This window comes from Python bivittatus, unplaced genomic scaffold, assembly GCF_059951505.1.
Source record: "Python bivittatus isolate LINGU-HERP-01145 unplaced genomic scaffold, Pbiv_v1 ctg000020_np1212, whole genome shotgun sequence".
NCBI classification, from domain to species: Eukaryota; Metazoa; Chordata; class Lepidosauria; order Squamata; family Pythonidae; genus Python; species Python bivittatus.
The window spans coordinates 128,009,499-128,021,836 of record NW_028277030.1 but is presented as its reverse complement, the minus strand read 5'-3'; the positions used below and the strand labels follow the sequence as shown (position 1 = coordinate 128,021,836).

The following is a 12,338-nucleotide window of genomic DNA, read 5'->3' as shown; positions in this document are numbered from 1 at the left end:
TGTTACTATTCCTTGTATATCAAGAAATGGCTGTGGTACTTCATACTAAATCTGGTGATATAACAAATTGTATTTTTCTTTAACTTGGTCTTTTCATTCCTCATTTATCCTACTGTAGTTCTTGGGTTAGGTTATAAGTATGTGATTGTTCAGTATTCATCAGATAAATTGTAGTTAGTACAAGGTAGATTACTGTCTCACAAGAAAAAATAACTTGGACTATGACATTTTAGCTTGTACTGATACTGTTTGAATTATGAGCATGATAAAACATACCTTGAAAACACTCTTAAAACCTAAAATATTTAGGCTGCTTGATTTTCAGACCATCTGGTCTTCCTGTGTCAAGCTGTAGTGATAATGTTCTCTCTTTTAAACATGCTATTGATGTTAATGTGTCATTCAGTTTGCAATTTGATCCTTAGTAGCTGTTTTAGTTGTGTAATAGTTCCTTTTTCAGAGTTGAAGCATTCTCTTGAAGCATCATAAGGCCATTTGAGTTGAATTGGCTTTTTCATGGTGGAAGCCATATTGCTCTTAGGTGATGTTTTAATTAAGTTTTAGATTTGCAGAAATTTAAAATTGTCTTCAGTTCTTGATCTTTAAGGTTTGATTTTTAAAATATTGCAGCATTGAATGTGATAAAAATTGGAGTATGTGATAAATGTATGGTAAATGACATAGACTAGGCAACCTCTTAGCGTTACAGTACTGCCTTACTTAGTGTTCTTCCCTTTCCACCCCCTCACATTTTCAAAGAGCATAACACATGTAGGATAAATTTTTGCACTTATCAACAGCTATATTGTGGAAACAGTCTCCTTCTTTATTTCTGTCCAAGTTACTACTACTGCAACAATATGGAATTGTGCCTTTTGAGTTTCATTGCTGCCTGCCCTACAGTGCTGCTCCAGAAATGAAAAGAAATGTTGGATGAATCTCTGTGGACTGGTAGTACTGAACAATACTGGAGTAGAAATAAATTATATATGTATAGCTAGGACCTACCTTCTTTTAATGATTAAAGTCTGAAGAACTACTTCAGAAGTAATCCCAAGGCTTCAGGCCCCCATACTCATAAAACTGGCCTTGAAGTTGTCTGTGGTTTCAGAAGTAGTTGCCTGTATGCTATGATCTGCTATTGTCCTCAACATTCACAACTTTATTCAGCTTTTTGGATCTTATTCTATAAGTGTTCGCAATTTTAGAGGTTATAAATACCTTACAGAGAAAAAAAGAAAAGCAAATTTAGGTGATGTTCAGGAAATTTAATCATAGATTCTTTTTGCAAAAGTATGCTTGCTTATAGTAGCCAGTACTGAGATAATATCTAACTAGTTATATTTCAAGATTTAAAAATAAAAAATTAACAAAGCATTATGCAATTTGTAGAGAAATCTTTAGTGCACTGGCCCTTATATTATATAGAGGTAATAGTCATTCAGAGGCAAGAGGATTCTTAAAGATTGTTTAATTTAAATGCCTAGAAATCATTTGGAAGATACCATTTAGGCTATAATTTATCCCCCTACTCAGTGTGGAAATCCAGATCCAAATTTCCTGCGCCAGATCATCATGAATATAGTTTTCATGATGCAGTTCCATCTTGAATTTAACAACTAAGGAGTTCTAACTCCTGTCTCTTCCATACTAAGTTATAGTATTTTACTTTTGTGCTGTTGGTAGTGATAAAATTAAAGGTCATTTTGCTGTGATAATTGCAAACCATTGGTGGTCTGGTGGAGAAAATAGAGTTTTTCTCACTTTCCAACACATCTAAACTGTTTTTTATTCATAAGAAATACATGTCTTGTAAGTAAAAACTAAATAAGTAAAATATTTTAAGGTTATGTTTTACTTTTTAATAACAAGGCAGACATGGCTGTATATTTAGAAGTGTCATCTGTAGCTAAAATAAAAATAATCTATTGATGCAATGTGATGTTATGGAAGAGTTATAGAGAGGGTACATTTGTCTTTTTGTAGTACAGTATTAACTGATATATAGAAATAAGACACATGCTTAATAACTCCACACACAAGCTACTGATAATTATATTATTAACTGTGTAGTCAAGAAGAAATAAAGAGAACAGACCGTACTTTCACAATTCCTTTTCTAAAAATATCATTTTTTGTTGTGCAGTGCCCTTCAAAATGTGGGGGAGCTACAATAATTGGCCTTTGTGGCAACCAGCTGGAAGTTCCAGGCTAGATATTTTGATAGAGGGATGTGTCATGAGTATGAGGTTTGTGACATAGTTGTTAACTTTTAGTTGGGGAGGGGTTATTTAGAAATGCAGATTACTGACTGCAGTAGTCATGTCTGTTTTGCATGACACATTTCTAAGAGATGAATAGACATTAAGTAGTTTGCAATCTTACTGTTGGAGCAGGAATGATGAGATAGGGGGACATTTGGGAAATGGTATAGTGGGAAGCAGGAAATAGTGACTTATTTTTTGTGCTACCTTCCCCAGTTCCAAAGTATATTTCATCTGCATTTTGGTTTGGCAAAATTATATTGATTTATGTTCACAACAGTAGCATAGTTGCCATTGTGTCACCTTGGAGATGGGCAGGTTTGAATGCTAGAAAAAATTGTTGAGATTTAATTCCTTTTTTCATATTTACCTAATTAAGATATCCTAATTAAAATTAATTATATTTGCCTTCATTTAAGAGCAGGTTGTGACTACTTGAACTGTCCATACTACTTCTTTCTCTAAATCTTTGGTATACTCCTTATATAGTTAAACTCTCAATACAGATTAAATTTACTACTAAAACTATTAAAAAGTTTGATACAACTTAGTGTTATTTCTGGTTATTCTATACCTTTGAGACAAGATAAATCACTTATGATTATGCTTAAGATTAGCAAAATAATGGTTGAATCTGCATTTGCCTTTGAAATTACAGGTCTTAGGAAACTGCTATATCCATATCCACATATTTTTTCCTGGATTATTTTGTTCGATTCCCAGATGGCAGGGTATTCTTGCCACCTTTGAGTGCTGTGTTCCAAAAAGAGGAAATTTCAAGTGTTTAAATTCTTTAATTCTTTACAATAAAGACAGAAACATCATTCATCAGTTTTTCAGGAAGAATTGCTGATTCCTTGAAAACTATTTACTCTATTACTCTAGAGCTTTTGCTGCATCTTTTTTGCTCTCTTTACTGTTCTCATTTTAAGATGCCTTAACTGGAGACTATGTAGATCTGGACTGAACATTCAAAATACACTTGAATTGTATAGCTTATTCACTAGGCTGCCTCACCCAGTCCATGGCATTTCCCATAATTCCCATAATTTTCTACTAACCAGGCTTGCTGGGTAATGTGTTGGAAGCTATACAGTGCATTTGGAAAGTATTCAGACCCCCTTCACTTTTTTCAATTTTGTTATGTTGCAGCCTGATACTACAATCGTTCAAATTCATTTTTTTTCTCATTAATCTACACTCAGTACCCCATAATGATAAAGTGAAAACAGAATTTTAGAAATGTCTGTAAATTTATTAAAAAGGAAAAACTGAAATATCACATTGGCATAAGTATTCAGACCCTTTTCTCAGTACTTTGTTGAAGCACCTTCGGCAGCAATTACAGCCTTGAGTCTTTTTCAGTATGATGCGACAAGCTTTGCACACCTGAATTGGGGGATTTTCTGCCATTCTTATTTGCAAATCCTCTCAAGCTCAATCAGGTTGGATGGGGACCGTCAGTGGACAGCCATTTTCAGGTCTCTCCAGAGATGTTCAATAGGGTTCAAGTCAGGGCTCTGGCTGGGCCACTCTAGGACATTCACAGAGTTGTCCCTAAGCTATTCCTGTGTTGTCTTGGCTGTGGGCTTAGGATCGTTGTCATGTTGGAAGGTGAACCTTTGGCCCACTCTGAGGTCCTGAGCGTTGTAGAACAGGTTTTCATTGAGGATATCTCTGTACTTTGCTCCATTCAGCTTTTCCTCAACCCTGATCAGTCTCCCAGGCCCTGCTGCTGAAAAACACCCCCACAGCATGATGCTGCCACCACCATGCTTCACTGTTGGGATGGTATTGGGCAGGTGATGAGCAGTGCCTGGTTTCCTCCAGACATAACATTTAGAATTGAGGCCAAACAGTTCAATCTTGGTTTCATCAGACCAGACAATTGTGTTCCTCACAGTCTGAGAGTCCTTCTGGTGCTTTTTTGCAAACTCTAAGCAGGCGTTCATGTGTTTTGCACTGAGGAGAGGCTTCCGTCTAGCCTTTGTCCCATCTCCACACAGGATCTCTGGAGCTCAGTCAGAGTGACCATCGGGTTCTTGGTCACCTCTCTTACTGAGGTTCTTCTCCCCCAGTTGCTCAGTTTGGCCAGGCAACCAGCTCTTGGAAGAGTGCTGGTTGTGCCAAACCTCTTCCATTTGAGAATTATGGAGGCCACTGTGCTCTTGGGAACCTTCAGTGCAGCAGAAATTTTTTTGTAGCCTTCCCCAGATCTGTGCCTTGCAATAATCCTGTCTCTGAGCTCTGCAGGCAGTTCCTTTGATCTCATGGCTTTTGCTCTGGTACAGTAGGCATTGCCAGCTGTGAGGCCTTCTATAGAGATGTGTGCCTTTCCAAATCATGTCCAATCAATTTAATTTGATTATTGATGGACTCCAATCAAGGTGTAGAAACAGCTCAGCAATGATCAAGAGGAATGGGAGGCACCTGAGCTAAATTTCAAGAGTTGTTGCAAAGGGTCTGAATACTTATGCCAGTGTGATATTTCAGTTTTTTCTTTTTAATAAATGTACAGACATTTCTAAAATTCTGTTTTCACTTTATCATTATGGGGTACTGAGTGTAGATTAATGAGAAAAAAATGAATTTGAACGATTGTAGTATCAGGCTGCAACATAACAAAATTGAAAAAAGTGAAGGGGGTCTGAATACTGTAGATCAATACAAGGAGAAGAGAGAAGTTTGAGAAAAAAGCTGGAATAGGGGTTCAATTAGGCTCCTTTGGCTTTCAACCCTTTTTTTCTGGATCTCTTTGAATTTGGGAACAAATGAGACTTGTGAGAGGAGAATCTACTTTATAAGGAAAAGACAGAGTAATAACAGTATGAGGACTAGGAATCTTTCCATTTTTTCCCCCTCCCTCAATTCCTGAAGCACACAATTTTAGGGTTAGGGTGGTCATAATAGCAGTTGTTGCCTAGTCTGTTTAAAATAGTGATGAGAAGCAAAATACCTGTTCAGGCATTTAGTTCAAACTTATTTAAAAGTCAGACTGGGTCTCCTTGCTGACCATAATCCTTTCATCGTGTCACTTTTGCCTCATCATTTTATACATACCATGCAAAGTCTGAAGCAGGGAGGCCTACTTTACATTCTTAAGCTACTCAGGCAATTTAGAACCATGCTTTCTCTTGTCTGCCATTCTAATTGTTTAAGTAGGGATAATAATAGATATGTGATAATGATTTGAATCTCAGTAGTTGTGGCTACTTAAAAATATCTTAGACTAAGTACTTGTACCATTTCAGAGTAAGCTGATCATTATGACTGATAGAACTACTTATGGTTAATTACAGTATTGTTCACATACCATGTTGTTTTACATTAAATGAGTCTGAAAAGAAGAAACAACTTTTGTAGAGCATAAAAATGTATACCTAGCGGCACACAAAATGAACAAATGGGAGAAAAACAAATCCTTATTTTACCTTCTAATTTTTAAAATAGTGAGCTTTGTATTATAACTATATATTACAATACTCTACAGGAAGATGAAAAGTTTCTGTCTGAAGTTTTTGCACAGCTAACTGACGAAGCTACTGATGATGACAAAAGACGTGAACTGGTAAGTTCATTTCGTAGATTTAACTCTGAAATGCATGTGCTTGTTTATAATTCCTCTTTGTATATGGAAAGGTCATACTTATGTCTGCTTTATGTGTACGCCTATGTCATGGCATGGCACCCAGGACGTCCGTTTTTACTTTGGTTTGGTTTGGTTGTTTTGTGGCTGACTTATAGAAATGTGAAGACAACAGATAGGTAGTTCTGTAGCTTTGTCAGGATCATATATTTCAAAATGTTGGAATGAGTAGGTCCCCACCATTCATGACACATTAAAAGCATAAGAAACATTTACTGAATAGGATAAGTGTTCATTCAGTAGTTTCACATACTAGTTGGGTCTGAAAACAATATTCTGATGTCTTTGGGGAAGAGATAATGAAAGAAGAGGCAATAATGTTACCATCTTCATTAAACTACTACTTCTACTATCTATATTTCCTCAAAAATGTATGCTCTTTTTGCTTAATACAATTCAGTACAAGTTCTGTGCTCGTTTTAATCTATCAGCAATGTACTTATTTCCTTATATAAATATTTTCTTTCATTTTGTGCAGGTTAATTTCTTCAAGGAGTTCTGTGCATTTTCTCAGACATTACAGCCTCAAAACAGAGACACCTTTTTCAAAACTTTGGCAAAGTTAGGAATTCTTCCTGCTCTTGAAATAGTAATGGTGAGTTGAACCCCAAGCGAAGCATCTCATACATTTGCTTATAAGGATACCATGCCTAACATTTTAAATAGATACAATTCAGAGTTACTCTGCATATTTCCATACTCGTTTAAATATCCAGCTGATATCTGGACCTTGACTCTTATTTGTAATAACTTAAATTTTACCTGAGGTACAATGTCTGTGTGGATGTGTACATAAAATTTGGAGGGGTATGTTAAATATTTTGAAATGTCAGCCTAATGAGGTAGACCAGATCAAGAAACCAACTCCACAGAAAGACTATAAATATACTTTATTGAGATAGGCTATAGTAACAGAATCTTGCAAAGCTGCTTGTGTTTAACCTTTCCTCCATCTTACACATCACAGAGTCAGGGAGGAGCCAGCCTGAGCCTCTTCCTAATACTATTTCCTTTCCCAGGGCTAAAGGAATATTTCTGTTAACAGTTTCTGAATATTCCCTTCAGGACCATCTCCATGGCTCTCTACATACATATGATGAATATTTTCCAATCTTGGTTCCATAAATATATTAACTTCAGTAATAATTACAAATTGTATAGCAAAACAAACTCAACTTTATGAAGAGCTGTATAAGGAATTTTGGGTGGGTGGAGTAAATCCAGTTATAGCCACTAGTTTTACAGAAGACCTTAGATTCAAGGTGACATGGAATGTTTTTATATAAGTTGTATAACAGGGATGGAGGACCTTCAGTCTTCAGATCCAATCAGCTCACAGGATCATGAATTAGTTCCTTCCCTCCCCAATATTTGAGGTCTTCATTGCATTTTATTTCCTTGTATAAAGTTAGTGGTCTATCAAAAATGCTCCATTTTAACTAGGTGATCTGATTTTGTTTTCAGGGTATGGATGATTTACAAGTTAGATCTGCTGCTACAGACATATTTTCTTACCTGGTAGAATTCAGTCCATCTATGGTCCGGGAATTTGTAATGCAAGAAGCACAGCAGAGTGATGACGTAAGAACCATGCAGCTTTCTTACAAATATAGATATAAATTATATTCCATAAGTAAAGATAGTGGCCATTTCTAGAATCAGGGTTCTTGTTCTGTCAAACCAAAGTATTAATTCTCTATAATAGATGCAATCTTGTTCTCCCATCTCCTGAGAACGTGGCTTTGTGTTCTCAGCAATACATTTCATGAAGATCTTAACAGTTGCACTCAATTATTTGGTAAATAATTCCTCAAAAAGTATTTGCCTCATTATAAGATCAGGTTCCACTTGCTACACAGGTCCTTGCTTTTAGCATAGCAATCGTTTCTCTTCACTTTTGCCCCCTAAGCTTACCAGTCACTTTCTTGTTAGGGTTTTGTTTCTGGAAGTCAGATGCAAAATATGGACTGGAAGGCTTGGTAGTTAATTTGACCTCCTTGAATTTACTAATATTCAGGCATTAAAGGGAAGTGTGGAGCCTGTTAAACAGTTGTATTGTATGTAAGTTTAGAATGTACTCTCCCATGCTTTTTGTTGTTACAGTCTTTAACTATTTTAACTGTATTTTAATGGTTTTGTTTTAATTATTTTGTTTGGTTTTGTGTTTTTTAACTCTGTGTGTTGCCCAGAGTCACAAGCATGAGATGGGCAGCTGTATAAATTAAATAAATAAATAAATGACATTTTGTTTAGAGAGTTTAATCTCTGAATTGTTAATAACATTGATAATACAAATGTCCCAGCAAATTTCAAGAAGCAAGAACTAAATAGGGTTGGTTCCAATACTTTAGTATTTCCTTTGTCTAAAGCTCTGTTCCTATGTTAGGACATCCAGAGCTTTCACCATCATTGTTCTGGGTAATATCCTGGGCCCTTTCCCAGTCCATGTTACTGTCCTACATTATCATCCCAGACTGGGATACTGTTGAAGTCTTCATTCAGAGTTTGGAAAGTGTGAGGGAAGTACAGGACTTCTGGGGAAGCAATGGCGGACTGAAGACGGCTCCACAAGAGCGGAGCCAGTGGCTGCAGTGGAAAGAGGAACTGGTGAATGGATTGGTTCCTCAGAACCCCTCTTCGGATCAGGGAGAGGACTAGGATCACCCACAAGTTTGCTCCATACAGAGGCTCGCCTGTGAAGAGATTGCAAAATAGCAATCTTCAGTGGGTTTGAAAGGGAGCTTGGGGGAAATCATCCTGCCTAGGCCATGGTGCGGCACTTTCAAACAGATGCTAGGTTCGCCCACTTCCTCTCTTAACTATCTTAGGAAATTGCTTGTTATTGATCTTTTGGATGTTAAGAACCTTCTGAAGGGCAAGTTGTGGGAGAGCTTCCTTCTATCCTGGATGAAAGAAATTTAATGTAAGATTAAGGATTAAAAAGGAAAAAATAATGTTTGGAAAATAGCAAAAGAGCATCTAGACTGTTGATTTTGAAAAGTTAAGGGCTAGGTGGACTTGAAAGATATTTCCTGTGGGTTGTTTAGAATTTTATAAAAGTATATATGAAGATTTTGAAATTAACTGTAAGAAATCCTCCTGTGGGAAAGTTTTGCTGATCAGAAAATAAACATATTGTAAGAAGGGATTTTGAAGGTTGACTAGAGGGAACCAGAGAGAACTAAGGATTACAATTAAAGGAGAAGAGACCTGTTAGTATAATGGAACAATATTATCTGACTGTAGAAGAAATTAAGGCTGTCTGGGAGCAATGTACTCAGAAATTACTTTCAGAATTGTCTGGCACTATAAAAATGGATCTAACAGAGGCTACAGAAGAGGAACAGATTCCTTCTTCTCTTATCAAAAGGGACGTGTTAATCTATTGAAGCGGTTTCTGAGAGGAGACAAAGAGAAAATGATAAGAAATCAACTTCTGGGATATTATTTGACAGGATTAAAGACCAAACTTTTTAAAAGTAAACAAAAGGACTATAAAGTGATTTTAAGTAATCAGGGTTAAAATACATACGTTGTGGTTTCTGGTAGCTATTAACGGGATTTTTTTTTTTACCTCGACTGAACGATGAGACTTTAAAGATTTGTTTATAAATGAGGAGAGATTTCTTTTGCTTTATTCTTCAGAGAAAGTATGTTGGAATACAAAATGGGTTTTTTTTTAATTAAGATTAAAATATATATATTATCTCTGGTAGCTCTTAATGGCCTTTTGCTGAATAGGGCTGAATGATGAGTTTTTACAATTTGTTTATTATAAGAGATGAGATATGGGAAGAAGAGATTTTTTACAAAAATTAATGAAATACTAGAGAAGGGGTTAAGTTACCAAACATGATTCTGTTCATCCTATATAGACTGAGAAGAGGGCATTTTCTGGATCCTGCCCTTGCAAAAAATAAGAGGGATGTAAGCCACAAGGCAGGTCTTCTCTGTGAATGTCCCTACATTATGGAACATGCTACCCCCAGTGGTATGCTTGACCAATTCACTTCTGCTATTTTGGAATGTATTGAGAACCATACCTTTGCAATGGGCATTCTATTCCTAGACGGTGAACATTGGAGGATATTTTTCCTGATATTTATCATGGGTAGATTATTATGGGAGATCCTATATTTTATCTTTAAAATGTGTATATTTTACTGTACACTGCCCAAGATCAAACATACATATGTAGATATTCTAGTGATTGCAGATTCCTATAGATGTGTGTGAATATCAGTAGGAGAGAAAACCTCTTTACATACAGTTGTACACATGTTGGTTTCCATGGAAGCCAACACATTACACTATCAAGGTTCTAGGTCAGTGGAAGCCAAGAGACACATAATTGTATATGTGCTGCTCCAGGAGAGATACATCATGGGAATGATATTGCCCATAAGATGTTAGGTGGTGAATGTTTCAAATTACATAATATATGAACAGAACATAAGTCTTTACAGTTTTCTTGTAGGGCATATTAAGCTGAATATTGAACTTTGTTCCTTTTTGCTTTACTTAAGTAAACCTCAGTTGTCACATATTCTTAAAACTATGCATATGGGGAGGGATAGAATATGTGTAAAACAATATGCATGTACAGGAATGGGTAGGAAAATGTCAGTCTCTGTAATTAAGTAGGTTTCTAGAGAAACAAATAGGCTCAAGAGACTAAGCTTTGTCAGTTTAGTGTTCATTTCAGCTGTAAGGTTGTTTTAACACAAAATTTCCGAAATCCCTGTGTAATAAATACATATCAAATTGTTATCTTCAGGCAGAATGTGGGTGCAACATATTTGAGAGCTATGAAGTTTTAATATTATCGTTAAGTTTTTGAAAGCAAAACATAATTTGTTTTTGGTTTGTTACAGGATATCCTCCTCATAAATGTAGTCATTGAGCAAATGATTTGTGACACTGACCCTGAGCTTGGGGGTGCTGTTCAGTTAATGGGGCTCTTGCGCACTCTAATTGATCCTGAAAACATGTTGGCCACAGCTAATGTAAGAAAATGGAAAGGGGTAAAGAAACTTTACTGTCTAAAAACATGTTTTTTAAGTTTAAACATATTTGTGAACCTTAGAAAAACTGTTTAGAAAATGTGCAGTGATTTTACGTTTTGAGCAAATATTCTTTAAAATGTTTTTCCTTTTAAAAATGTATTCTCATCAATGTTACAGTGGTAGCTTTACTTCTCAAACATGGACCATATAGCATATTGCCAGTCTATATTATTAACAGTATGCAGAGATTTCAGATGTTTGATCCTTATGTGTGCAGACCAGTTATTTCTTTGATTATAAGTCATGCTTGGATGATGCATGACTTCTGCAATAATCTCTGCTGTCCATGAGTCAGAAAGACACCAACTTATATCTGTGGGTGTGGATTGTGCCATTGCATACAGGACTCAGGTGCTACATAACTCGGTCTGTAAAAATTTAAAGATATACAGGGCGGTCCCCGGGTTAAGAGCGAGTTCCATTCCTAAGCTTGTCTTTAACTTGAATTTGTATGTAAGTCAGAACTCATACTTATGAATGGGCTGCCTATTACTAAAAATGGGGGACAGTGTTCTCCCTCAAGCCAACGAGCCGCTGAAGCCATGCAGTGTTTTCATGAACCACTGAAAATAGACTGTATGTATATTAAAAGCATGTGACTTCAGCAGTTCATGAAAACATTGCTCAGTTTCAGCACTTCGTCAGCTCGAGGAACGCCGTCTGCCATTTTCAGTAATAGGCAGCCTGTTTGTACATATGAATTCTTTGTAAGTCAGACATTTTTAACCCAGGGACTACCTGTATTGCACTGTATTTACAGTAGAAATAGTTTGGGATTTTAATGTAAAAGGCCTCAATTCACTGAGGACATGAAACTTAATTGGCTAGACAACTTACTCCTCACAGTAGTCCTTTGAGCAAGCTAAGCTGTGAGATGTAATTGGCTAAAAGGCACCCAATGAGATCCATAGCTTAATAGGGATTTGAAGCTGGATTTCCCCAGATCTAGTCTAATATGTGAATTACTACATGGCATTGACCATCTCGGTATAATAACCCACTGGAAAGCTGAGGAGTAATAAGGATAATTTTTAACTGTGTTTAGCTGATATTTATCATTACATAAGCTGGCAGCCAATTATGCAACAGAGCTTCTCCCTTACTTCTATTCTGTACTTCACATACTCCCTCAAATTTTCACCAAGGATCTCCCAAAGGCATGGAGGTGGGATGCAGGGGGAATCAGTTTTACAGTAGTGTTGGCAATTTAATTTGTGGGTTTCTCCTACTGTTGTTGTTGTTATTGTTTTAATCCTGCTTTGCAGTATGGTATTTTCAAGATGACTTACAGCCGTTTTAAAGTAAATGATAATGTTAAAGAATAAGTAAAACACATACATCAAATTATCAAAAACCACAATC

General features: G+C 36.2%; 1 protein-coding gene across 2 annotated transcripts in view; it reads left to right on the top strand.

Moving 5' to 3' along the window:
- Nucleotides 1-12,338, top strand: part of PPP4R3B (protein phosphatase 4 regulatory subunit 3B) — a 46,821-nt gene that overhangs the window by 12,295 nt on the left and 22,188 nt on the right. Inside the window, exons 5-8 of one of the 2 annotated variants that reach the window (XM_088149519.1) lie at nt 5,755-5,832; nt 6,389-6,505; nt 7,375-7,491; nt 10,785-10,934. In XM_088149519.1, the coding sequence (XP_088005645.1) occupies nt 5,755-5,832; nt 6,389-6,505; nt 7,375-7,491; nt 10,785-10,934 (462 nt within the window). The remainder of the gene's footprint in view (nt 1-5,754; nt 5,833-6,388; nt 6,506-7,374; nt 7,492-10,784; nt 10,935-12,338) is intronic. The other variant, XM_088149526.1, reaches the window with a different exon arrangement.